This window comes from Nasonia vitripennis, assembly GCF_009193385.2.
Source record: "Nasonia vitripennis strain AsymCx chromosome 1 unlocalized genomic scaffold, Nvit_psr_1.1 chr1_random0004, whole genome shotgun sequence".
Lineage (NCBI taxonomy): Eukaryota > Metazoa > Arthropoda > Insecta > Hymenoptera > Pteromalidae > Nasonia > Nasonia vitripennis.
Genome location: NW_022279590.1, coordinates 1,684,419 through 1,712,230, shown reverse-complemented (window position 1 = coordinate 1,712,230; position 27,812 = coordinate 1,684,419). Strand labels below are relative to the sequence as shown.

The following is a 27,812-nucleotide window of genomic DNA, read 5'->3' as shown; positions in this document are numbered from 1 at the left end:
TACTGCGCTACGGGCCGTACAGCCTACAAGAAGTCTGCAACGAGCTGCTGATTTTTCTCCTCTCGCAATTTGACAGAACGGTGGATACGTCACAGTTCTCTCATACACGGGCTAAAGAACCCCGTTATAAGGTCACCATATGCAAAAGATGTAAAAAATAGCATTTTTTAAAATTTATTATATCTAAATCCTGGAAAAGTCTCTTTTGCACCATAGCAATCAATAGTTCGTGAAATTACCTTTTTAACACTGCGTGCGTAAAATGTTGTGCATTTCATCTCCGTCGTCTTGATAAATAATGTTCAATACTGCGAAAATCGGTTCTACACTCATGTGATTGTCACCCTCGTTTCGCTTAAGCGACAAACCTCAAGAGTATAAGAATCAATTTTTTGTAACAACTTCGTGTGATTGCAGTACTCGTCTGCGGCTCGTAAACGCCCTCGCCTTCGGTTCGAGCTAACTCGCCTTGACTTGTACTGCAAACTCTACACTCGGCCTAAAAAGCCCACTTTACGCCCTTGGTACACAATATACTATGTTGTACTAGTATCAAAATGTAGTATTAATTTGACCTATTGATGAATCCTTTTAGGACTCCAGCGAGCCAAATAATAGTCGTTTACAAATTACATAGAATTTTGTTAAAGAGGCAAACTTTCCATTACAGAAGATCTGGTCGATTTCCAATAATTCACAAGACCTATACAATCTAATGCTCTTATAGTGCTATCAAAGACCTTTTATTTAAGCCGCGGAAGACGTCTCTAGGTGCTTCTGGAGCAGAGTAATGACTTTTTTCTTAAATGTTAAAAATTTCAAGTATGCAAATGATAAATCGTGATTTTGTCAAATTCTAAATTGATACGTAAAATCCATGTATAAACTATAAAAAAAACTTTTGTTTTAATACGTGCATGAAAAAGGCTCTTTTCCATGCCAGAAAAGCGAATGGAAAATTGAACTTTTGGAGCGTCTTGATGGGATGGGTCTGAATAGTGGGATAAATAAATAGTGTAGCAGCGGGATGAAAAGTACTTTTTTTCCCGAGGGAGTTTTTTTTCTGAATAACCTAATAACTTAATATTTTAAAAATGTGGAATAATTTTAAAAATATGGATAATTTTGTAAAATTTTGATAATCGTGAAAATTTTGAAAAATTAAAAGATTTTGATTTATATTTTAATTTTTACTAGCTAAAAACTCACTTACTAACACTCGCTTGTTATATTTAAACATTGATTCAAGTTTTAAATATATATATATATATATATATATATATATATATATATATATATATATATATATAATCCACAAATTTATAATAATAGAAATATGAAACATTTGTTACGTGTGAGGGTCGATGGTTTTGTTCTCCGTGAGGTGTTAATAAATGTCGGGGTAATAAATGAACATGAGAGATTATCGGTGAATGTGTCTGTTTATTGTTTATTAATCGTGATTCACAATAGACTGATTGTATGAAAGAGAGAACGCGTGTTAAAGTGACCTCGGAGAATGTGCATTCTAAGTATAAGATCCTATTTGTCGTCTCCGAGTCAAAACTACCTGTCTAGTGCTGGATCGTGAGTGGCGGAATCGAGAGGGAGCGCCCGCATGCACCCTCTTTTATAGACTCCCCGGGTGGAGGTTATGCTAAGTCAAAAGAAACGGGCTTCGGGGTGAGTCCGAGCTGTTGCTATGCGCGTATTTGTCGACTTATGCATCGATTGCATTATAACTAGCAACGCTACATACGTGTGAGTATTCACACGTGACACGTCCTTGGGGTCGCTACCGGGCGCCCTCGCCTACAAACTATAAATATGCAAATAAAATTCCATATCCAAAAAAAATTTTGTTTTGATTTTGGCATGTAATTATTACATTATTGTGTGTAGTGTAGTGAGCCGTTGGCTCACTACACTACACACATGGGTGTTGTGTCCTGAAATCAATCTATCACGGTTAAGTAGCGGGGCCCCCCCCCTTTTGTGAGAACTTTCCATATAATTACTACTATTATGACGAACGTGAGTATGCCAGTCCCGGAGTAAGTCACCGTTGCATATCCCTTCTAAGGTTTAAGTATTTTGCCGCCCCTTCTTTCTCTGGCGTGTCTTTAACAAAGGCTAACGACGTGTTGCCCGTACTGTTTATCAACGAGGCTATGTCTGATTCCGTTTCATTAAAGTGTACCGTCAAATAGTTAACGCGTACTTCGCGCGACGCTACGAGTCGTACGGTATCGTGTTGTCTGTCAGTCGTTTGCAGCTAGAAAATAGTCTCTCTTTTTTATTTGTAGAGAATACTTAAGTGTTTGGAGTGCTTGTACGTATCCAGAATGTGTTCCTTGATTTCATGACTTTATTTTTACATTTCGATAAGTTTATGGGAGTTTTGTCGGTAGTGATCTGAATTTCGCAGCTCGCGCCGTCATTGATTCCGTAAACTGGCTCCGTGTTCCTACATATGTATAATTTACTAAGTTTTTTGCATTTTGGAATGTCTTATTACGAAACCTTGTTCATTTTCTGGGTTTGCAAGTGCATTTTTCTTGAAATCACCACTGTGGGTGTGTTTATAGGACTAGGGCATTGCATTTTTGCAATTGAGTGTATTTTTATATGCAAAATATGATCTTATAATTACTTTTTCTCAATACGTTATGTGTCAGATTTCGATTTTTGAAAGTTGAAACATAGTTTTCATTCAATATGTGGTGTTTTCAAATTCTGATATTCTTATTTATTTGAGAATTATTGCACCTAGAATTTTGTATAGGAGCTCAAAATGTTTGTTAATGTATGTAGAAAGATTGAATTAACTTGGTTTTACTTCCAGGATTTTTTGGAAAAATTTCACTTCGAAACTTTGAACTTGGTGAAATTTTGAACTTGCGTATGTGATTTCTTAAAGTTGACACTGTAGGTGTATTTTCATAGTTAGAACTTTGTGTTTTTGAGATTCAGTGCATTTTCGTATGTAGGCCATGCTTCTATGATTATATTTTCTCAAATTAGTGTAGGACAGATTTCGGTTTTTAAAAGTTGGATTGCAGTTTTTAACTAATTTTCTATTTTATTTGAGAACTATAACACCTAGAATTTTTTATAAGGGCTTAAAATGTTTGTTAATATACGTATAAAGATTGTATTAACTTGGTTTTACTTTCAGGAGTCTCTTGAAAAATTTTTTATATATATGACGTATTTTCGCGTGTTCAGCAATGCAGTACGATATCGTATATCTATATCTACGGCAAGTACGGGATCGTTGGTAGTATACAGATACAATATATAAATTGAAGCTTCCTAACTTGTACTTGGCGCACGTAGGATGAGGTAGAACCAGGTTGAAATGACTTTCCACGAGAATTATAAGACTCGAGAAAGACGACGACTTTATTGCAATAACTTAAGCTTAAGATAAAAAGCGACTAGGTTCAGCAATGCAGTACTGCTGCTACTGCTGCCCCCTCCCGTGCTCTGTATGCATTTACTTGTTCTTGCTTACATCATCGCCACGTGCTTCTGTTTAGTTCCATACTCCTCTTTTTTTTCAAGATTTTCTTTTCTATTGTGATTGTTTTCATAGAGGCCAACTATTGCAACTTCTTTGGCTACATTACAGAGTTTCGGACCTTTAAAAAATTGAATATCAATAGTGATGTCCATTTTTCTTCAAGATTCTCCACAGCATTCGAGAGACAAAACACTACTGACTCACGAGCTATACTATCCAGTATATATAATATGAGAAAGCGGCATCTGCATTTGGAAATTTTAATCGTTAAAGTCAATGATCGTTTGACGCGATGCATCTATTTCCAAGATATTGTCGTATTCTGCGTAAACGATGCAATTTACAGTATCAGCCAAAGGATCATCAAACCGTACATCTAATCGAATACTGCCATGCTTAATTAAATTCCAATGAGTATTATCATTAACAGACAAATCGGGCGTTAAATCAAATGCGAATAGACAATACCCATCAGGATATGATTCTCGCATAATTTGATTACCTTCGTTAAAAAAATGTATACTCGTACCCGAATATAATGTGTGATACCCATCAACGTATAATTTATTTGTTTTAAAATCAGGTTGTAAAGGATTAAGTCCTCGATCACCATTGAAAGCTTTGTTATTTACAAATCCTGTTATAATTCGTTTTGGTAGCTGTTCTAATATAATATTATCCAAAGTTTTACTATGGATTCCACTGTACTTCGTTATAGCTTTAACTTCTACCCTTGTGATAGGGTATTTAGCAGTTGTCTTTGAAAGTGCTTGAGTATGAGTCAATAATATATAAGAATTAACTTTGACGCGTCTAACTAATAAATTTGCCTCTTCTATGCGTACGAAGAAATAACCCAGCACATCCATCAAACAAAAACTATCTCGAGATTTTACAAATCGCACTCTTACCTCAGCACCGTTTAACAACAGTTTTTCTTGATTAAATACGTCGCAATGAAGGTGGCCTTTCAAGTCAAGTGTCCGTGTTGCTGATAAAAATTTCCGACGTTCCACAATTCAGGTATTATTATCAATGCTGTCTATATGACCGGCTTTATCGTCACACCACAAGACACTCATCAAATGTGAAGCTGCTAAAGCAGGTCCATAGTTTAGTAAAGTTTTGATGTATGTTCTATAAGCGTAGGCATTAGTCGATGGTGATACTGGTTTTTTATTAAAAAATATGTCCACTTGATTAAACATAGAGTGCATGAAATTATTAACTGGAACAACTTTCGTTATATTAGATCTAAAAGTTGCAACTTGAGCTTTAGCTACATCGTCTTCCGTCATACTGCTTTTTAATTTTACCCGAAGGCTCTGGTAGCACAAATTCCATAAGTGAATCATCAGTCAGTGATGATATTGGTTTGTAAGTGGTTGGGTAGGTTTTATTTCAAATAAGAGCAACTCCGATTTTAAACACTCACACGAGTGGGTATTTAAAAACGCCATCTATTCCTTCTTTCAGTTATCAAAAATGTCTCTTGTTGCCCTTTTATTCTTTTTTTTTGGATTGTTTTTTCTTCTTCTTCTTCTTCTTCTTCTTCTTCTTCTTCTGCTTTCTAGCGTTTCTCGATTTATCCCTTCTAGCTCTTGTACGACTTTTAGAAACCTTCCTTTTTTTGTAGTCTTATTACGTTTTACCATGCTACCAGGTCCACTAAGCATTAACAACTGAAACGATTGACCGTGACGCAAGCGTTTATATCTTGATTCCTCGATCAACTTATCGAATTGCTCTTTAGCTATTCCCTTAAGAGTTTTACCGGATTCGCTTGCGAAACGACTCCTTGATGGGGGTATTATTCATTGTTACGTCAGACATTATGTTCATCCCCGAATGCAGTGCTTCCTCACCAACAGCTTTCGCGCCACGTGTCAAGAGCGGTAGTACACATCGAAATATACCAGCCAAAAAATAACCAATACCACCATGACCTCTCTAATAAGGGGCGATAATGTATATCCGAACGACATCACCCCTGTAGCCGTACCCAGCTTGTGTGTTGAAGTATGCTTTGTATCTGTCCATTCTGCAGTTCTTAATCGCCAATTTTTTTAAAATGAAGTGTCTGCACTGTCAGAGTTCGGTTATCCACATTGATCCCTTATATTAATTTCAACGGTCTGAAATGAACCGAATAATAGAGGTAGGTACACGGGTGGAGAGAAACTTTTAATTTTCGTACAGCCATAGGTGTAGCTATCCGTATTAATCGAAACCAATCTTAAAAGCCGTGATTGAATATCCCCAGTCACGGATATCCCAAGTTCACAAATGCCGGTATAGATCATAAGCATGGATGGTAAGGCATTGGAGAGGTAGGCTGGTCTATTGGCCTCGATCGAGTCATTCCTCTCAAAGACAAGATTTCTGGCTTCGAATCCTAAGATTTTTTGTAATATTTTGGCTAAACATACTTCATGTTGCAATTCTGAACATGTACTCTCAGCAAAGACTCTATTGATTGATACATAACCTCCATGTTCAATTTTGAATTCCAGGTGATTCTTTGTACAGACGAAATTGTTCAATTCACTTACCAAAGACTCTTTATCTTTATAAACTCCTGGGTGAATCAAAGATTCACCTCCACTTAAAGTGTCCAGTATTATTTTATTCTGATCAGTAAAATCATATTTTATATTTTCTACTGAAGCAATATTCTTCACGGAGTTATACGGCGTATTCTTCACCAGTACGTATCTTTCTTTCTCGTCTGATGACACGTGCTAAAACTTCAGTGGAATTTGAACCTCTATGAGAGCAACGCACCATTGACCTTGAAGTCGTATTTACTGAGGCAACTGCGTAATAAAATGTGTGGTAGTATTTTGAGAGAGAGAAGAGTAATCGCGGACGCGAGGATGTCGTCGAGCAACAACCGCGTCCTCGAGGAAATTTGGCTTCGGCCGCGACAGCGTGGCTCGCGCGCCTTTATCGGAGATTGCGACGCGACACGCAGGATCGGAGGTGAATGCGAGAGAGTGTATGAGAGAGAGAGAGAGAGAGAGAGAGAGAGAGAGAGAGAGAGAGAGAGAGAGAGAGAGATTGCGTAGAGATTTTGTAACGGATCGGAGGACGGGTGAGAGAATAAAGTGCTGTAAATAGAGAACTCGAGAGTTATAATTTCCGATTACCCCCTTGGAAACCCGAGCGAGGGAGAGAGGATTCGGCGGAACCTCCTCCGAGAAAACGCGGAGAAAACGTATACAAAATTAGTTATGCGGGACTTCGGGCCTTGTGGGAGACTTTCAAATTTCCCCGAGCAATTTCCATCAGCATTCGCCACAAAGGATCGATGCGTACGCCTTGTAGTCGTCTTTCACGCGCATGAGGAGTGCTGACACAGAGGTCAGAGCATTCGCTCCGATTTTCGGCGCTCAGTTGTGTAATGTCGCAGTCGGATGCACCTGCGATCCGTATGCACTCTCTATGTGCTCACACGGTTGCCGGTTCGTCGGATGTACAAATATATAATTAAGAATATAACCGTGGGACATTACAATAGTAGTGAGCAACGGTGTTGGGGGTCTAGACTACCTACACACTCGTGAGTGATGTAGTGCAGATCTTTCTTCACCAATAAGCATCGAGACACTGATCGACCAATTAACGGTATGCATACTTTATCCTAGCCTATTGTAGCGCCATCTATTGGGTTAATCATTAAACAAACTTCAACATATAAATTTTTGTTTTGTTTTTTATTTCAGTTTCTTACAATATTTCTAAGCAGTATTAAATACAATAACATTACCCTTCTTATAATTTAAGAACAGTTTTAACTTGTTGGCTTGATTGCTCATACTTTTATACAAATTCGTATCCTTTGTCAGTTCGGCGAATACCCGAGAAGGGAGGATAATTTGAAAATTGTCATCCAGGATAACCCCAATTTTTGATCCATATCGTGTGTTCACTTCTTTGAATGATGTTACTATGTGTTATTGGTCGACCTCCAGTTCGGAAACCTTTTTTGTAGGTGAAAAATACCCACTATCAATCTTGTTAAGAGCTTCTAAATCCATCTTAAAACAAAAACAGTATTGTTATTTAAGAATAATTATAGAAAAAGTTATAATACAACATGAATTATACATACTTTTTAATGAAATAAATAATTCTATGAGAAAAGACTCGTAAGTTTCTACTCCGCCTCGTAAAGAGCTCTTTCTTATACTGTTCGTAAAATAAGTGATTTCTCAAGCTTGCCTTTGCTGCTTAAATATAGATCTGGCCGCTATGCTCATCACGTTATATTATGATGAAAAAATACTCCCCACAACAAAACCATCAATCATCTTAGTGTCGGCTCAACAATCAACCAACTAATCTATCTTTAATTGCGTCAGTTGCTGTAGCGCTTTCTTTGTACCTATATGGGTAACTCTTATCCGTTTCAATGAATCGTCGCTTTCCGTACACAGGTTTACATGTTTTTGTTTCTTTTTGTGATATAACATCATGAAAAGCAGTTTGACGATTGACAGAATTTAATAGAACTATTTCGATGTTTGGTGTAGTGATCAATTGATGAATCGTTTCGAAATTTATTTGTTGACTATTTTTATGGTTTAACCGAATTCCTTTAACTTTACATACATACCCTTCACACACATCTGGGGTTTTATATTTGTACACGTAAAACTTAGGGTCTCCAGATAAAATGTTGTTATGTACGTACCGATACCTTTGTCAGCCAACTCATCCATTAGACTACCTAGCTGTGACCCAATCGGTAAGTCATCTTTACCGTCTCTACTGATGTACAAAACAGAATCTGTGTCGTAGTACAGTGCACGAGACCCCAAAGCGTTGAGATAGTCAAATAACTTGAGACGTGCTTGTGCTGTGGTAAATGCAGCAATAACAACGCTTGTTATTGGTGATGGTGTAAGAGCCTCAGCTTTGTAACGCCAGTTGGCATACAGCGTGTCATCGTAGACCGGTAAAATCCCATTAACTTCTATCTCTGCACACGTGAGTAATTCCATTAACCTTTCCGGTGTTGTCACGATCTCTGTCTTTGTCATATTTTCACGTTGACCGAACGTTCCTCATAATGAATTGAGACATAGTTTTGCAATCGATCTTAGTCCAGCGTTAAAACATATCGTTTCCTTGTCTAAACTTATACTCTCAGTCGTTTTTACTTCTTGCACGTATCTTTCTTTATCTTCTTAAGTGACACACTCTGGAGGATAGCCTGAAGCCATGATCTTTTGTGCGAAAAATTCGTTTATATATTCGGCAAAAACTCACCCCTTTTTCTTGTCTTGATCGTACTGTGTCGTTTCATACTGCCAAATTTTGTACATGTCTTTAACGATCTATCCTATTTCGACAGCTACTTTGACTTCCTCAGAAACCCACGTACCACGTAAAACACGTTCCTCTGGATGATTGTAAGGACAATCTTCTTGAATCGTTTGCTCACAACACGTACGACACAGTGGAAATATCAGCTTTTCGTGCATTCTCATGGGTAATACAGGGTGATACAAATTTCGTTGTGCTTATACGTTACAAACAATTAAACCATCCACTTTAGAAATGCCATTATTTGGACCTACGAGCGTCTAGCACTCTTCCTGTCCAACATATATTTTTGGGTGTCCTATAGGATATTTACCACATTTACAAATGTACAGATATAGCGAGCATACGTTTACATATTTGATCTTTTCTGATCCCCGACAATCATATACTTTGACAGTGTTTCTAGTACGACCATCAAAAAAACGCATCCCGCGGATCTAATGGTTTTCGCTTTATACTTGCGGTGTTCTCTTTTGCAAAACGTTGAAGTTTTTCATTTTCCGAAATTTCGATGTTAAAATGGCATTTCCACTTTCAATGAGTCTGTAATTGCTTGATATTATCCTGGCACTGATAGCACGCGTTCTTTCATATTTATCATCCATTTCCTTGACACTTATGATTTTCGTCGTCTTGAGGTTCACTACAGCCATCTACAATCATACCTTCAGCAAGTCTCTTCTCTCTGCATCGCCCCGCATGTTCGATAAAACTGTTAAGGACACGTCGCTCCATCCAATATATAGTTTTTTTTCAGACTGACTATCCCATTTTCGGTAAACTTGTGGCGATACGATACTTATTTGATTTTTTTTAAAAACTAGTTTTGGAATACATGCATACAAGACGATGCAATTGTTGTACACTCTAAAAACGGGTCCACACCAAATTTGATAAAAGTTTTTCGAAAAGCCAGACATGCTAATCGTAAAATTTTTACATCTTGTTTGCAATATTTAATAATCTCTTGTAAAAGTTAAATATCTATCCTTCCGATATTTTTTCGTTATACCACTCAAAAAATCATTCTCTGTCTTTCGTATGCATTGTACCTGGTGAGTATGTATCTGATGGTGGAAGTGGTGACCCTTGTACGATTGATTTTCAGGTGTATTAAATAAATGTGGAAACATGCTCTTTTTAATTTCTGGTAAATCATAAGCTTTTGGTAAACTACTTAAAGGCATGTGAAAATAGTTCAAACTATCTATAAATCTTACATCTAAGATTTTCATTATAATTATTGTTGAACCATTCATCACCACGGATGTTAGTGTTAACGTTGTTCGTAGTATTTTTTCAACAATATCTTTGAATACAAATTGGGCATCGAACCCTTGCGAGTTATGAGCGATACAAATGATTTTTTTAAATTGCTCTCATGGTGCTAATGCAGGATCGATAATTTGTTTAATAGGGTTATTTTTGAACACGTGTTCACGAATACCACATTGATCGTACCTGATCGATATGTCGTCTGTACGTAGCACATATGATTTACTGGCAAGTTTAATTTACATGTCGAGCAGAAAGATACCCCACATTTATGCTCTTTATCTTTGTTCAGACGTATCGTTTTAAAACAAGATTGACAAAATTTTATTTTCTCACAAACACTGCTATTTTTGTTAAATGATTCTTTTCTTAGATGATTTTCAAAGCATGAATTGCCGAAAAATGATCGGTTGCAAACCACGTATGTCCTCGAATTTTCGGTCATATTGCATGATTTTATCGCCATACATTTGTAACATTTATTATAACGTCTATGATCTTCAGCGAGCCAATAACTTCTATTACAGGGTATACAATATCCGGTACTCCCACAAGCTGCAATCAATTAAGGATTGGCTGATAATGCTATGCTCGCTTATATATATTATACCACGTGTAGCAAAAAATATTTGAAATTTATGAATTTCGTCAATCCCACTTCATTTGGGTGGTATCTGTACATTTTATAATTCTATAAGTTCTTCTCCAGCTCTTTTTTGAACTCTTCCACGGTTTTGAAGTATTAAGTTCTAATAATTATGCAAGCTACCTGTACGTATTTGACTTCTTACTGCATAAGCATAAGCAGCAGCCAAACTACGTGGTAGGCATGGATTGTCATCATTTCTTATACAGAGGATAGATCTTTTATTCACAGTTTCCTCCGTCGGCTTTACATGGCCACTTCCTGCCATACTCTTAACTACCGCACAGTTGATTGATAATCTGTCAGTTATATTGAAATTGTTTGCACTTTGCACAGTGTTGAACAACATTTCCCAAAGATCATCAGCGTGAAAATTTTGGATCAGTATAATGAAAGCCATAGTGGTCCATGTTTGAAATTTTCTGAATTTAACGTTATACCTATAAAATCAGAAGGTCTACCTCCATCGCAAAACTGACGATGAAAATTACGCATACATCTCTCCAACCAATCATAACGTCTGGTGGTGGTTGCAAAATAGTACCTTGAATCTCCCTTTCCTCCTATCCGAATCGACGATAATGATGTACTGATTCTCTTTCTACAATAAATCGGGGCTCCGATCCTTTACCATGCTGTATTAGATAACCTGTAGGATAATCAACTTTTTGATTTCTCGAGTATTATATTTGTAAACATATAACTTATGACTGTGATCCTACCGCTGAAACCATCTTCGAGAGATACATCCGTATCGCTGAACTCGGCCCCATTCACTTCTTCCTCTAGGGCTACATCATTGTTTGGTATGGGCGGTCCTAAATATTAAAATATTGATATGCGCATTTAAATTCACATTATGCTATTTTTAATAACACATTCAATACTTACAATTAAGTGTATCCTGGTACATTTCATTGATCTTTGGATCAGACTCCGTTGTTGATTCTGAAACTAAAGTATTGACATGAGCTTGTATGAAAAACTTAAGAAACCAGCACGTATATACAACTCATTCGATACCTACTTTACAATTGTAATTATTATTATCTCTCTATGTTAATAAAAAATCTTCGCCGCCGCCGTCGCCGTTTCAGAAATTAGCTCCCCCTCAATTTAGGTTATTGGGTTAAAATGGAGCCTTTTTTCACGTTATTTTTAACCCAACTTTCATTGTTGGGTTAATAATGAATGATTTTTACGTAATTTTACTATTTCTGGCTCCTCCTCATTCGGCCTCCCTCTCATTTTGGCTTGCCTTCATTATAACTTCTCCTTATTTGGGCGGCTCATGATATATATTTTACCCTTTTTCGCTTTGCTCACCAATGCCCCATTTGAATATAATATGCTGTGACGGCCGAGTGCACGTCAAATGTCTAACGGCTAATCATGTACTAATTGTAATAAGATTATTGTTTCAGCAAGCTGCCAACGAGCGCCGAAACGAGCGAGAACGAGAAACGAGGCAAGATAGAGACAGAGAGAGTGAGAGCATAGGTAGCGCGGTTGCCGCCTGGCCGCACAGCGTTGGCGAGATATGACAACGATGTGCTGACGGCCGGGAGAGCCGCGACTAGAGTTAGTCTCGCTGCGCTATCCACACGAGTAGCTCGCGCTACTATATACGCGGGTTTGTTGTGAGTCCTGCGAGCATCCCGAGAGCGAACGATATTCGTCCGTGCGTTACTGACGAGTTGCTGCGACGCCCGTCCGAACTGTTACATCTCCACGTCCGAGACTGGACCACGTCCGTAGCGTCAAGTACTACTGCCACTACTGAGTTGTAAGTACCTGCACTCTCACTCTCTCACGCCGACAGGGTAATATCTCTCGTCTCTCTTTATCGTTCGTCGAAGTGTGCGGCGTTTGCACCTCCGTGTATAGCTACAATTGATTATACATTTCCATATCTAAACTTCTCGTGTGTTATTTCCTACGACCCGACCTACGCCGCCTCCGCGGGCTCGTGTAAAAACACGTGCATGATCTGAGTCGGCCGAGCCGTGCCTTCTGCACGCCCGACGTTAATTTACAATAAACAGGGCCCTTCTGGCCCTGGTTATAACACGGCAGAAAAGTATTAATCGAGTGTTATAATGTTATGATTAATTATTATCTATTAAATTTACTAAATATGTAATTCAGAAAGTACTGACAGATTTCTACACCACCCAAGGGGTACTACCATGAACATACTGTAAATTTAGTGGAGTATGCTGTTGGTGCGTTTTTTTTTAATATTTTGTTAATAAACATCAACAACGTGTTTTTCTTAAATATCATTACTAACATTTATTTCTCTTTATGTAAGTCTTTTTACATGTACATTTTCACATTTATTATGTGTTTCTCTTTAATATTTATTAGACTTATTATTAGAGTAAAATGTCTTTTAGTATCAAATTTATTTAATTTTTGTTATGAACGTTTATTAACAAAAAAGTGGTATCCCCAGTAGGCCTATTCCACTCTTATAATTTGCATTATAAAACTTTTGCTTGCGTTTAAAATATACTTTTTTTCAATATATGTATTGCTTTTTTATGGACCTATATAAGCATACTACTTTATAATTTTTCTAAAAAAAATTAAATGCATCAATATAAATATAGTAATAATTGTAACGGGGTGTAAATCTGATCAACGAATAACGCGCTAAACGAATGGATCGCGTTTCCTTGATGCGGCGGAGGACTCCTCTACGCCCGCAAAACACCTCCGTTGCATGCAGCTGTCTCAGCTGCTTTTGTTTTGCTGGGTCTACGCGCCGCCTGGCATGTGCTCGGCTGCTTAACTGCATTAGATACTAATAAAAAACGCCCGCGGAGGCGGCGGTATTCGCACGAAGGAACAGGAATCAGGAGGAAACGAGCAAGGTTTAGAAATGACGAAACAGCACGTAAAATAATAAGACTACGTTATATTTTACAAGCGCGTCAAAACCGTGAATTTACAAATATACAAATAATAATAATAATATGCGAGTTGCCAACAACTTTGCGATTTGCCGCGACGCTGGAATAATCGCGCTCGTACGCGTATATCGCCGTGAAGGTCGCGCTCCGGATCACCCTCGCGCGGGTGATATACACTCTCATGCACACCATCACATTCACTGCGCATCACACAAACCTTCTCGATCTCGTCGCCGACGCTCCTGATCCCGGACAGACTGCAGAAATAGAACGTTGCTGGACCGCTATGCAGGGAGATCAGGATACCCGGATTCCGCGTCGCACTCACAGACAGGATATAATTCGCTGGACACAGCACAGCACACCGGGTTATCGAGCGATTTCCTAGATCACGAGCGAAGTTGCATGCTTACTTTTCGAAGGCCGAGAGCTATCTGAGCGCGCAACTGAAGGATTAGCCCGCGCGCTCGCTCTCTCTATCTCTCTCGCTCTTATTCCCGAATTCGCACGTGTTTTTCTTCGCGCGCGCGAGTCAAGTTAGTCGTGTAATAAAAAAGTATGGCATCAGCCACGTGTTTCTTAAATAATAAATATGTGGTGATAAACAGTGAAGTTCACAAAAGCAAGTTTGAAACGTACACCAATTTTATCATCGGTTTTGTGTTCAGGTGCTAAAAACTAGATGAACCGTATAAGAAATTTGTAAAATTTAATAGTCGTCAAGAAGAAGAAGAAAACGTAGAAGAAGAAGAAAACATAGAAGAAGAAGAAAACGTAGAAGAAGAAGCAATAGAAAACGAAGAACCAGTAGAAGAGGAGGAGGAAATAGAGATAGATTTTGAGGTAGTGCTTAAACCGATTCTTAAGATAGAAGAATGTGAAATTGAATTTAAAAGGGTGAAAATTGAAAATCCAAAAGATGAAGAAGATCCACACCCAGGTGTATTTTTTGTGTGATCTGAGCAGTAGTTGCTCACAAGAAAAATTCTGCCTGCCAGAGAACGCGAGGTGACAAGAAACGACAATTGCGCCTCGTGCAAGCGCAAATTCTGGCTAAAAAAACAGAAATGGCGGTTTTTTGAAAAATGCTGTGTGTGTATTTGTTTTAAATGTAATTGCGCTTATCGAAAATAATTCATTTATTTATTATTCAAAAATCTGTGACTATAAGTTTATCATTTCTGAAAACATAATAAACAATATGTTAGTGTAGTAGTAGTGTAAGGTCAAGCGAGAACAAGTGCAAGGAGTCTTCAATCACCGAAATCATCATAGGTAACAGCAATATAATTTTTAAACTAGCAGGGTCTCCTCGCTCCTAACGTCCCTCGGTTGATTAGGTATATATATATATATATATATATATATATATATATATATATATAGCTCTAAAGAAAATTAAAAAGTAATAAGATTATAACAATAACTACAAAAAATTAAAGGTTACGCTATTAAAAATTTCAATGCATTTTCAATAACAAAATTTGATGCCATGTTCGATTTCGATTTCGATGAATCAGCAATTATGGAGAATGATTTAAGTAGCATGAGTGGAATATGTGAATTCTGTAAGGCAAGACATTTCAAATTTAAAATATTATGTGACAAGAAGTTTTCTAATTGTTGCAATACACGGAGAAAAAAAAATGTTGAATCTACCGAAGCAACTTCAGTAGGATCTATTTGAGTAAAAAATGTGCGAGAATAGACTCCCACATTCGATGAGTGTCTACCGCGCAGGATTTTCTTTACCTAAGTCGTCAAGTAGATTCTACTGAAGTTTTGAGTAGCCTCAACGTTTTTTTCTCCGTGTAGAGGAAACGTCTGACAATATCACTTATTCTTGACGTTTAAAAGAATTAGTTTCTGGAAATACTGACGAAAGTAAACACTTTTTAAATAATATTAGACAATATAATAATGCACTTGCCTTCGTAAGTTTTGGGGCTAGATTTAACGCTCCTTTCGGAAAAGGCCCTCAAGTTATTCAAATAAGTGGTCAAATTTACCACAATTATACCTTACATCCAGACGAAAACGAAGCCAGAAAATATGGGCAACTATACATCATGAATAATGAAATTGCCTCGCAATCACGATTACAAACTAATGTGCCATGTTCTTGAATGCTATTAAAGGAATTAGATACTATTTTTCGACACGTAAACATATACGCTAAATCATACAAAATGATGCGCGAAGTCGAAATGGAAGAACAAAATCGTTTGAAAACTAATGATGTTGAGTTTAATAGTAAAGAAATTTTATTGTATTTCTAATCATGATAAACGTAGACATAACGCAACTAAATGTGATGAAGTAGCTGTGATATTTGTAGGTGAAAATGGTCAACCACCAGAAAATCGAGATATATGTATATAAACCTAATAATATATCGTACATTAGTAAACATGTAGATCCTATGTCATATCCACTTATGTATCCTAATGGAGGTATTGGATGGATGCCCAATGTAAAAAATAAAAATAACAGAAACAATATTTCAATGCTACAATTTTATTGTCATAAATTCAGCATCAGAAACAATTTTAATCCTTACTTAAATTTAGGAAAATTATTGATGCTTGGGTAAAAGTTTCGCGATTATTATTTTTTTTTTTAATAAAAATCAACACCAATAAGGGACAGATTTATACAAAGATGTCATAGATCATTTAAAAAATAAAAGTAACGATGACAGCGTAAAAATTAGAAATGTTTGTATTACCTTCAACATTTCCAGGTCCTTCAACAAGTCCACGATCGTTACAACAAAACTTTTCAGATTAAATGACAATAGTTCAAAAGTATGGTAAAGAAGATCTTTCCATTACTATGACATGTAACCCAAAATGGAAGGAAATCAAACAAAATTTGAGAAAAAATGATAAACTCTTGACAAACCTGATTTAGTAGCAAAAGTTTTTAATGCAAAAGTTAATGAATTATTAAATAAAATTCTTAAACTAAAAACTTTTGGAAAATGTATTGCATATACTTATGTATTTGAGTTTTAGAAATGAGGTTTACCACATATGCACTTGTTGGCTTTCATTCATAAAAATCATAAACTGAACAATGCAGATGATGTTGATAAACTTATAAGTGCAGAAATACCTGACAAAATGAAATATCTAAGGTTACATAATATCGTTAAGCAATCAATGGATACATGGCTCTTGTGGTAAAAATAACTTTAATTCACCATGTATGGATAGCAAAACAAACAAATTTACCAAAAACTTTCCTAAATAGTTTAATTAGCAAACTACTTTTACTAATACTGGATATCTTCTTTATCGACGTAGTAACAATGGAAAAAAATTTGTTTCAATAAAAACAATATAGCTAATAATCGATTTGTAGTTCCATACAATCCGTGTTTATTGTTGGAATGTAATTGTCATATTAATGTTGAAGTATGTTCAACTATTCAATGTGTCAAATATTTATTTAAATTGTTATAAGGGGCATGATGTTGCATTTATAAAAGTGAGTCAAGGTATAATCAGGTAATAATGAAAACGAATGCGAAGAAGAAAATTTGATCTACGATGAAATAAAACAATATTTAAATACAAGATATGTAACAAAAATTATTGAAAATTGTGTGAAAAATAGTCATTAATGGAGTAAATTCCAAATAATGACTTCAAAATATAATATGAGAGTTAGTAATTGTGACAAAGAGTTTAAAAAATAGCCATAAAAATTAGAGATGGAAAATATTCCAACAAATTTGAAATGGACAGTAACATAACGTACTTCCAACAGAATTATTATCAACCAATGATATAATTATAGAAATTTATGGAGATTGCTTTGATATTAATAATGCTAATAAACTTTGCAAAAGAGTAATTTAAGTCGAAAAACGAAGATGATAATAAAGAGATATTACCAATAGAATTTTTAAATTCACTTACGCCAAATGGCCTACCGCCTCATAAGTTACGTTTATAAGTAGGTGCTGTAATTATTTTGCTGAGAAATTTAAATTTAAACGATGGGCTTTGTAATCGTACTCGATTAATAGTAAAGACAATGATGCAATTCTGTATACTGGCAGAAATAATTAGCGGTAAACAATTTGGTAAAGTTGTTTTAATACCACGGATTGATTTAATTTTTTCAAAAGAAAAAATTTCTTTTGAAATGACAAGATGACAGTTTGCAGTATGATTAGGATATGTCATGACAATTAACAAAATACAAGGCCAAACATTTAACAAAGTTGGTGTCTATTTACGGAATCCAGTTTTCAGTCATAGTTAATTATATGTAGCATTATCCAGGGTAACGTTGAAAAAAAAATTTAACAATATTTCTCTTAATAAATTCAAGCTTTGAGGATAAAAGTAAAAATAATGATGATTCAAATAAAACATATACAAAAAATATCGTATATCATGAAATATTTAATAAATAATAAACTAATAAAGTATGTCAGTTATTGAGTAAAGATGTGAATGGATTCGCGGCACACAGATACCTTAAGTATACTTTAATAAAATAATAGAAGTAGATATATATAAATTAATATTAAACAAATAAATCATCTAAATCATCATAAATCTATTTTAGATATATATGAGCAACATATACATAAAAAATGCGCTATAAATTATAAATAATAATAAACAAATAATATATGTCAGTTGTTTAGAAAAGATGTAAATGGCTTCACGGTGCACAGAAAAATTCAAATAACCCAAAATTTTTAAGGCCCAAAAATTTTAAGGCCAAAAATTTTCAAGGCCCAAAAATTTTAAGGCCCAAAATTATATCCGCCTCATAGACGAGGTCCAGGTCTCAACTAGATGTTAAGTTATTGAGAAAAAATGTGAATGGCTTCACGGAAAACAGGTACATTAAGCACTTTAATATAATAGTAGATAGATATTTTATAAAATATAAAATGAAGATTCGGAGAACGTATCATGTTTTATACGTAAGTACACGTGTTAAACACGATAACAGAGAAGAAGAATAAAGCACTGGATCGCGCTACAGTTCACGCGACAAAAATTCGTGCGAGCGTAAAAGGTTGATACGGAGCCGGCGCAATAGATGCGTTGGCTCAGCAGTAGCCCGCCGCCAAGTTCATGCAATTTGTTGCCACGCGCGCGCGTGCGACCGCTCTCTTCCTGCCCCTGCTCTCATTTCCCGATCTATTGGGTCATGTAAATGCGCGTAAACGCACGTCTACACCCCCTCTTACCCTTTCTCTCGACACGAGTTGCACATCGTCTCTTTTTCTTCAATAAAAAAATTCACATTAATTCCCGCTCTCAAGCTGCGGAGTAAAAGAGAGAGAGAGAGAGAGAGAGAGAGAGAGAGAGAGAGAGAGAGAGAGAGAGAGAGACATACACATGCATACACGCATGTTTCTCCGAAGGATTGTATTTCCATAAAGTACGGTCCTATGTAAAAAAGAGTCGTCGCAATAGATGCGGGATGCGTTGTCAATGCGCACGAGCGATCGCTCCCTCCCTGCCCCGCTCTCTCATCAGCTAAACGCACGTCTCGGTCCTATTTCCTCTTCTTTTCGAAGATGACATCACACACTCTGACGACCCTAGCACTACAGCGATGTTTGGGTTCGCCATAGTGCTAGGATAACTTACTTGATTTATATGCTAATTTTTTCTTTAATGATGTAGCATTGGTTTGTATCTTTAGCAACGTTGTTAATGTCAAGCTTTATCTTGTATTTACTGTTTGAAAATTCACAATTCAGACACTCAATAGCGTTGTTTGTGCAGGTACTAGTCTTGTGCTTTTCTGCGCACTGGAGGCATACAGAACTGTTATTGCATTTATTACCGTTGTGCCCAAATCTTTTCCAATTGTAACATGAATTTATATTTATTGAATCATATACTTTGCAGTTCTAGTAGCCAAAAAAATCCTGCTTTTGTTCTCCTTGATGAGTTTGTATATGTCAGCGGGAAGCTCTATTAGTGTAATTAAGCTACTGAAATTGCTTTTGTACATATGTTATACTTGTCCTTTGTTTGTGAAACTTCCGAAATTTCTCATGTTTATATCGTCCTCTATGTCCTCCATCTCCATGTTACTATAGTTATCGATTCCGACAATTTTGATTTTAGGATTTTTCAATGTATCTTTCCTAACCTCACATATACATTAGAGGTTATGTTTCAAAACAGATTCAGTTAGTATAGCACTTTTACTGTCCAAGCAATTGATAATAAGTTCTTCTTTTCTGTTTATGTACAAGTTCTTTGTTTGAATCTTCTTTTCAGTAACTAAGGACTCTATAACTTTCTTTTTGACGTCCACGGTTTTATTACTCACAAGAAAAACTAGTCGCGGCACTTTCATTTTGCTTATTTAGCATTTTTTCTTTAAGTAAAACGTTTTTTTCTGCAATTCACTAACTAGCTGTTTCAAAAGTAAGTTTTTTGTGCTAAACAACAATATGATGCAAATCAATGTTGTTGCAGTTTTCTGTCTGTGACAAGCAACATTTGAAACACACTTATCGGGAGGCATCTGCACTCCCGTCATGTTGATCTATATATTCATTTAAATATATAATGAAACTATATTATTTGGAGAATATACATTAGACTATGGTATATATTGGATATAAAAGGACCCTTACGAAGACAGAACACTGTCTACGTCTATATTGTAGACGATTACCAGGTGTCAGGTAACCACAGGTCAACAGGAGATCGTCTACGGAGAAGAGCAACAACTATCAATCAAAACTACCATCACATAGCCTTTAAATCCCGTACATGATATCTAGGTGTCAGGATGATCCCCGGGACGACGGGAAATCGTCTACGAAGAAATGCACCAGGTAAGTGTATTAAAAAAAAAACCAGAAGCATCGACTTAGTTCCCGGGGTTATTTTTTCTCAGAATAATTTCGCAAACGCATTTATATCATTATTGTAGCACATATGCCCGTATTATCGCTATCGACTTGAAAGATATTTATTTAATCTTTCTGGAGGCAAAAGATTCATTCTAAACGATTACTTTATTAGCAAAATATTGCAAGTTGAATTCCCGCTCAGTAAATTTCTTTTCGCGTTGAGAAGTTTTTTATTCTTTCCCGTCGTTCAGTCACGTAGCTTCCGGTCATTGGAAGTGCGAAAATTTGAATAGCCAAGGAAATAAAGCAATAAACTACCGATTTTTTTAACAATAAGATGGATCTTAATGTGGTTATTCGCGTTCGATTCGTGAGAGCATTCACAAACTTTGCGAATTAAATTGATCAATCACTTTTAAAAAAATGGAATTTTGCATAAAACATGAGCATTTCGAAAAGACAATAAATGAAAAATTTATAACTCGATAAATATTGATGAAAATCAGTCCAGTTTGGCTACTCAGGGTTTTGGGGTCCCCGATGTTCTTGGTTACCAGGGTGGACAGTATCAAAGTCATCTCCAGAAATTATCTTGAGTATTACATATTTTTATTGTTGATACCGTATAATGTAATATATGTATAGTCTCTTATTATTTCATAAAGAAAACAAGATTTTTAGTTTGCATATGTGTTTATTTCATGGCGATATTTCGTCTAACAACTATTAATTAATTATAGCTCTGCAAGCGAGGGAGAAAGAATAATACAAATTTTAAGTGATTTTAAGTGATTTCATTGATTTGATTCCGAGAAATAGATTAAATACTGAAAATACACGGTTTTCTGTGCTACACAATTACTCGAAACCTCCGCTACAATAGTAGGGAATGGCTCTCACACTCAAAATGAGAAGCTTGTCATACACTTTAGATGCATGGGGGGAGGGGGGGCGCTATTTTGATATTGAAGCAATTCATAATTTTGAAGAAAGCTACGTGCCAAAGAATTGGCAGCGTGTTTTTTTAACTGTTCTACCTGCGTTCCGAGTTTCTAATATAGGACAAGCAACGGGGCAAAATAACAGCCATAATTTGACATAAATACTACCTGAAAATCAACTGTGCGATTTTGTAAAGGGCAGTTAGTAGATAAATTCTGCACACTTTCTAACTCGTGAATCGTAATTCTCAATTAAATATTAACAATTTAGATCAATAATTGGTATTTTTTATATTTTTTTGCATATAAAATGGAAACTATGCGAGCAATCTTAATGCGGTTAAAAGATGAATTGTAGATAATAAAATTACAAAGAGAATAAGAGGTCAAACGATCCGATCAGATGACTATAACCGGAGAAAATCCGGGAAAACCGGAAAATTTGACGTTTTTTTTAAAAAATTCGCAACATCGTCATTTTTTAATATTAAGAATTGTAACTTGGCACACAGGTAGCTACAGGTGCAAAACCCTTATTCTGTCGAACGAATAATTTTTGCACAATTGCGACTGTAATTTTTTTAGCCATTTTTTTCGCGGAGGGCTGGATTCTCGTATGAGTGTCCGATTTCAGTTTTAAAAACGGAATTTGAAACTAGTTAGGCATAGCAACAAAACGTAGATTTTCGTTTTTTAATAAAATTAAGTAAAGTAGGTGAAACACGGCCTTGAATATGTGCTGAAATGGTCGAGCGCGCTGAAACACTGGAGTAGAGGGGGCAGCGGCAGCCCGAGCGGCGGCTGAGGGGAAGCGCGCATATATAGTTTTTCTGGATTTTCTCCGGTTGTAATCATCGGATCGGATCTTTCGACCTCTCATTCTCTTTGTTATTTTATTTTCTACAATTCATCTTAGACCGTATTAAGATTGCTTGCATGGTTTCCATTCTATATGCAAAAAAAAGCGAATTTTTCCTTTATATTGTTAATAACTGATTAAAAATGGGAGAGAGAAAGATGAATTGTGGAGAATAAAATGCGCACATAAAATACATATAAATAGCTACCTGTATGCCAAGTTTTAATTCTTAACATTCAAAAATGGCGGAGTTGCGAATTTTTTTAAAAAACGTCAAATTTTCCGGTTTTTCCGGATTTTCTCAGGTTGCAATCATCGGATCGGATCTTTCGACCTTTCATTCTCTTCGTAATTTTATTCTCTACAATTCATCTTTCAACCGCATTGAGATTGCTTGCATAGTTTCCATTTTATATGCAAAAAACTAAAAAAAAAATGTCAAATGATTTACTTTAATATTGTTATTTTTACTTATAATTCTTTTTTTCAGGATTTAAAAGTGTTGTGTCCCCTTAAGTAAAAAATTTGATATTTTTAAACTATTTTTTACGATTTTAAGAATTTTAGCATAACAGACAAGCCAGACTTCTAGACGACTTTTTTTGTCAGACTTAGGCAAGACAAACCAAAATTATTACTACCAACGCTTGTGCACCTGATACAATATTAGTGTTATGCATTAATAAGTCGATACTTAAGCTTACATATTTTACTAAAAAGCGATAATTATTATTACAAAAGCTGTTATAAAGAAAAACATAATAACCAATGAGGCGTTATACTTATGTTTAATTTTTTTTATAGCATTCTATATATAAAAGTTCATATGGTAGTTCTTCATCGGACATCAATGCAGAAAAAGATCAGAAAGATGATAGAGATCAAATTCGACCACGGTCAGGCTCAGAAAGCAGTCGAAATCCCGTTAGTAAAGTGATAAACCTGATTAGACATCGAAGCCATAGCGCACTCAGCAGTGAGGATAAAAGGAAAGCGGTTAGTAAATTCTACAACAATAATTATTCATGAAAGATTTATTATTGTTACATAGCGTTACGCTTTGTAACGATCGCGTTTTCCCTGTCTGTGGGTTTTTACTCGGGAATCAGGATTTGGAAGGGGAAACTGCGATTGATAACTCTGAACGTTATGTTTAATAAATGTAATACTATATTTAAACTATTATGTTAGAGCCCACCTGTAACAGAAATTAAATCACGCGGGTGTTAAAAAGATTTCGCCTTTATAATTCGTTTTACAATGGTACGGTTAAACAGCGTGGTTACGACGTTACGGTGCGGTGTCGGTCGGTAGCGTTTGTGTACTTATAGAAACATTCGGTCGCGGCGAAGTCGTGTCAGCCCATATGTTTAGTACAGTGGCCCTTAGGACTTGCAGAGACGTGTGCACACAACTTTGCGCAACTTCGGGTGCAGTTCTCGATACTCTCTTATCCCTGTGTGCGCACAGCAGCAAAAGGAGCAGAGCAATGTCGGTGCGGACTGACCGTCACGTGTGCTCACAAGACGGTTTTCTCGGCGGTTGTCTGTCTCTCCTTGCAGTATCGTGTTTACGGTACTGCCTGGATCGGAAGCTCAAGGTGAACTCCCTTCGATCCTCCGCGGTCGGCCTTATAAAGCCCCGTAGTGTGAATGTGTGCATCAGTATACGTGTCTGATGGGTGAATGTGTTCGCGGTGCTTAGCGCGCGTTGCCTGGCGTGCTATGACTGTTTCGCTCACTAGTGTACGCCGGGTTGCCATTGTCTGCACTTATGCGGACTCGCCTTTTCGTTAGTGTGCCTGCAGTTTTCATCCCGCTTCGTGTGGACCCGCCTTTACGGTACGTGGCTACATTTATGCACAAGACTCGTGTCTCCTTGCATCTTCCTCTTATTTCGAAGTGCAAAACTTTATCTGACGCTTGTTTCGCAGTACGCAATTAATAAAATACATAAATAAATTTCGCGCTTATGTCTCTTGCTGGTCCTACGTGGCGCACCTTCCCCGTAGCCGGCACGAGCAGCAGGAGGCGTTTGATGCCGCCGCCGTACCTTACGACCTATTTCTTTATGCCAATCGGCACGACTACTTTGTGGCCATCCGGCAACTGCACCAGCCTAGGTGGCAGGTTGGCGGTTAAGTCTCCTGCCGGCGGCGGTATTGGCGGCGATAGTATATGAGGCGACGGTAGTGGTTACGTCAGGTCGATTGTCGACACAATCATTTAATGTTGTGTGCCTCGGCGCGAAATCTTTGCCAGTTGCTCTGGCACTGATGCAGCGAGTGGTCGCACCGCTGGCGTGGTGATTTTCGGCCTCATCTTCAGCTGCAGCATGGGGAAGATCTATCACACTGACGATCCGTGGTTTAGATCTTATTGGCTGCGAATTTCCCCCTATCAGTGTTGCATTTTAGCCCGTCGATGATGACAGCTTGTTAGGACTATATTCCAATACGGCCAGCAGCAGCTCAGCCTCGAGGGCTTCGTGAATTTCGTCTAGCGTTTTGATATGGAAGATTTCTATTATACTGCTGGGGAGCCCATTAATTATACTAGCGTGATTTACTAATAACACTTGATTGAAATATATATTGCAATAGTGATAAAATTTAGGTTAAAATCTCTTTCCTAATTTTTAATAGTATCAACAAAAAAATATCTTGATGATCAACATAAAATTTTTATTAATGGGCTGTTTCAAAATAAAAATAATTTACGGATATCTTTTAAACAAGTACAGCATCAGACTAATTCTTATGATTGTGGCGTTTTTGCTATAGCATTTGTAGTCGCTATTGTATTTAATATTAGCCCATGTAATGTACAATTTCATATTAGTAAAATGCGAGAACATTTGATTAGAATGTATGATACATTTTCATTACTGATTATCATGAAAATAAAGACGCTAAAATTTAGTAAACAAATAGAAAAATATGTCTCATTATTATCTAGTGTAACGAGTTGAGCACCACAGCCAACTCGTAGCGGTATGAGTACCGCTGCGCCGCGACGAAATCGCGTAGAATCGCGTACGCAATAATAAACACGTGCGAATTCGGCAATAGGCGCGAAAGAGATAGAGAGGGCGAGCGCGCGGGCGAATCCTTCAGGAGCGCGCTCAGATAGCTCTCGGCCTTCGCTAAACATACACGCGACCGCTAAGCTTTTCCAAGGTCTCGCGGTAGTGTTAGTGCTGTGCTAGGGGTTAGCACTGGGTGAAAGACTCCTTGGGTGCTCTGCACCATCGGAGACTGGAACCCTCTGCCGTCCTCGACGTGTGAGTTGCGGTCTCAACTCGGGGAGCGGCCTGCTTAAACCGTTAGGGATTGGATGGGTCCCGGCCCCAACCGAGGGTCTCCAAACGTCTTACCAACCTGCGGAGGAATCGGTAGTCGCGGCTTAGTAGAGAGCCTAATTGGCTGGCAATGTTTCGGCATTGCCGTCTAATTGGTCTCAAAGCTATTCCGCAATGCGTTGGACGAGCGTATCAGCGACTTCGAGAGAATTTTTGCGTGTGTGAGTGTGACGCGGAGCCCGGTGACCCCAGCCTGAGCATAGCGGTCCAGGGTGGTTATGGAGTCTTGCGGCCTGTCCAGGACTACGAGCGTCTTCGACGAAAGAGAGAAGGTTTGTGTGGCGCGCAGTGCATGAGAGAGAGAGAGAGAGTGCCTGGTGTGTGGATATCACCCATGCGAGGGTGATCCGGCGCGCGGGACCTTCACGTCGATACACGCGTGCGAGTGCGAATGTTCTAGCGTCGCGGCGAGTCGCAAAGTTGTTGGCGACTCGCGTATTATAATTTATCATTGTAACTTCACGTTTATTTCGCGACTGACAAATATAACCCTAGTCTTTTTATTTAACGTGAGTCGTCGTCATTTCTGAACCTCGTTCGCTTATTTCCGATGCTTGTTCCTTCCTGCGAATACCGCCGCCTCCGCGGGTGTTATTTAAGAGTATTTATTTAACGCAGTTGAGCAGCCGAGCACGCGCCGGTCGGCGCGCAGACCCAGCAAACAGAAGCAGCTGAAACAGCTGCATGCAACGGTGGTGTTTCGCGGGCGGAGAGGAATCCTCCGCTGCATCGAGGGAACGCGATCCAGTCGTTCGACGAATTAGTTGTTGATCGAATTCACACCCCGTTACACTAGTAAGCAACTTGAAATTTTTATATTATAAAAAAGGTATCTATGCATATAGTTATTTATCACTGGCGAGAACATTGACGTGATTTTATTATATATTAAAATTTTATAGTTTTCTACGTCAATTCGTCACTGTCGATGTGACATTTGTTTAGAAAAGAAGTAAAGTATATTCATGCTGCAAACCACTTAAACCAATTAATTAGTGCAGATATACCTGGTAAAAAGGGCAGTGAAAAATAGATTATTTGTTGTTGTACGATAATTTATGATACATTTATGATACTATAGATTGTAACGGGGTTTCTGGGAACTAATTCGCACAAAAGTAAAGCGACGAGGAGGATTTGACCCCACGTCCCCAAGAGATCTCAAAGCGCGTGCTCTAACCACTGAGACAACGACGCACTACCCTGCACTCGCGCTGACTAGCTCTTACGGGCGTTATTCCTGCCTGTTACAAGATGTATTTATTTAAAAAAAAATCGGGAATTATTCTTATTCTAAACGTCAATTAAATGATAACCAAATACTTGAATTCAACAATATTTTAAAATTTTACTCGATTTTTGATATGCAATCTACAGTTAATTTTCAGAGATTGTCTATAATATTCAACCTATTGATAGATATAAAGAATATATTTAAATACTTTTTGCTGGATCAAGAACAGACACTGGATTTGTATGTATGTGTATATATATATATATATATATATATATATATATATATATATATATAAAAATAAAAATTAGACAAATGATTGGCCCAGAAGAAGATCCCTGAGGCACACCAAAAGTACTCGGTAAAAAACTTTATGTAGTTCCATCAAGGTCACTTACTGCTTGAGAACGCCTATTAAGGTATGAATAGAACCAATCAATGACATTTCTTGAGAAGTTTAATTCGTGGAACTTGCGATACAACATTTCGTGATTAATGGGAATCGAAGGCACGTTTAAAATCAAATAATAGTAAAAAAGTAACTAGGCCATTCTCCGCATCACGACGAATATCCTCAGTTACCTTCAGCAATGCAGTTTCGGTGCTATGGTCACTTCTAAAACCTGACTAATACCTCCTAATAAGCGAATTTTCCTCTAAAAACTGAGTAATCTGTTTCACAACGAGCGAGTCGAAAACTTTCGCAAAATGAGGAATGTTCGCCACTGGACGTGTGTCAGCTGATGATTTCGGTGTCGCAATCTTGCTGAGTGGTACAATAACAGACCTCTTCCAGATATCTGGATAGATTCCTGAACTCAGAGACAGGTTAAAAATCTCAGTGAAAAAGGGTATAATGACAGCTAACG

General features: G+C 37.2%; 1 protein-coding gene across 13 annotated transcripts in view; it reads left to right on the top strand.

Moving 5' to 3' along the window:
• Positions 1 to 27,812, top strand: part of LOC100678622 (dentin sialophosphoprotein) — an 860,138-nt gene that overhangs the window by 349,407 nt on the left and 482,919 nt on the right. For 11 of the 13 annotated variants that reach the window (XM_031933206.2, XM_031933240.2, XM_032601289.1 and 8 more), the window contains one exon: positions 23,154 to 23,345. The exons of the other annotated variants lie outside the window; for them this stretch is intronic. In XM_031933206.2, the coding sequence (XP_031789066.1) occupies positions 23,154 to 23,345 (192 nt within the window). The remainder of the gene's footprint in view (positions 1 to 23,153; positions 23,346 to 27,812) is intronic. 13 annotated transcript variants of the gene reach the window in all.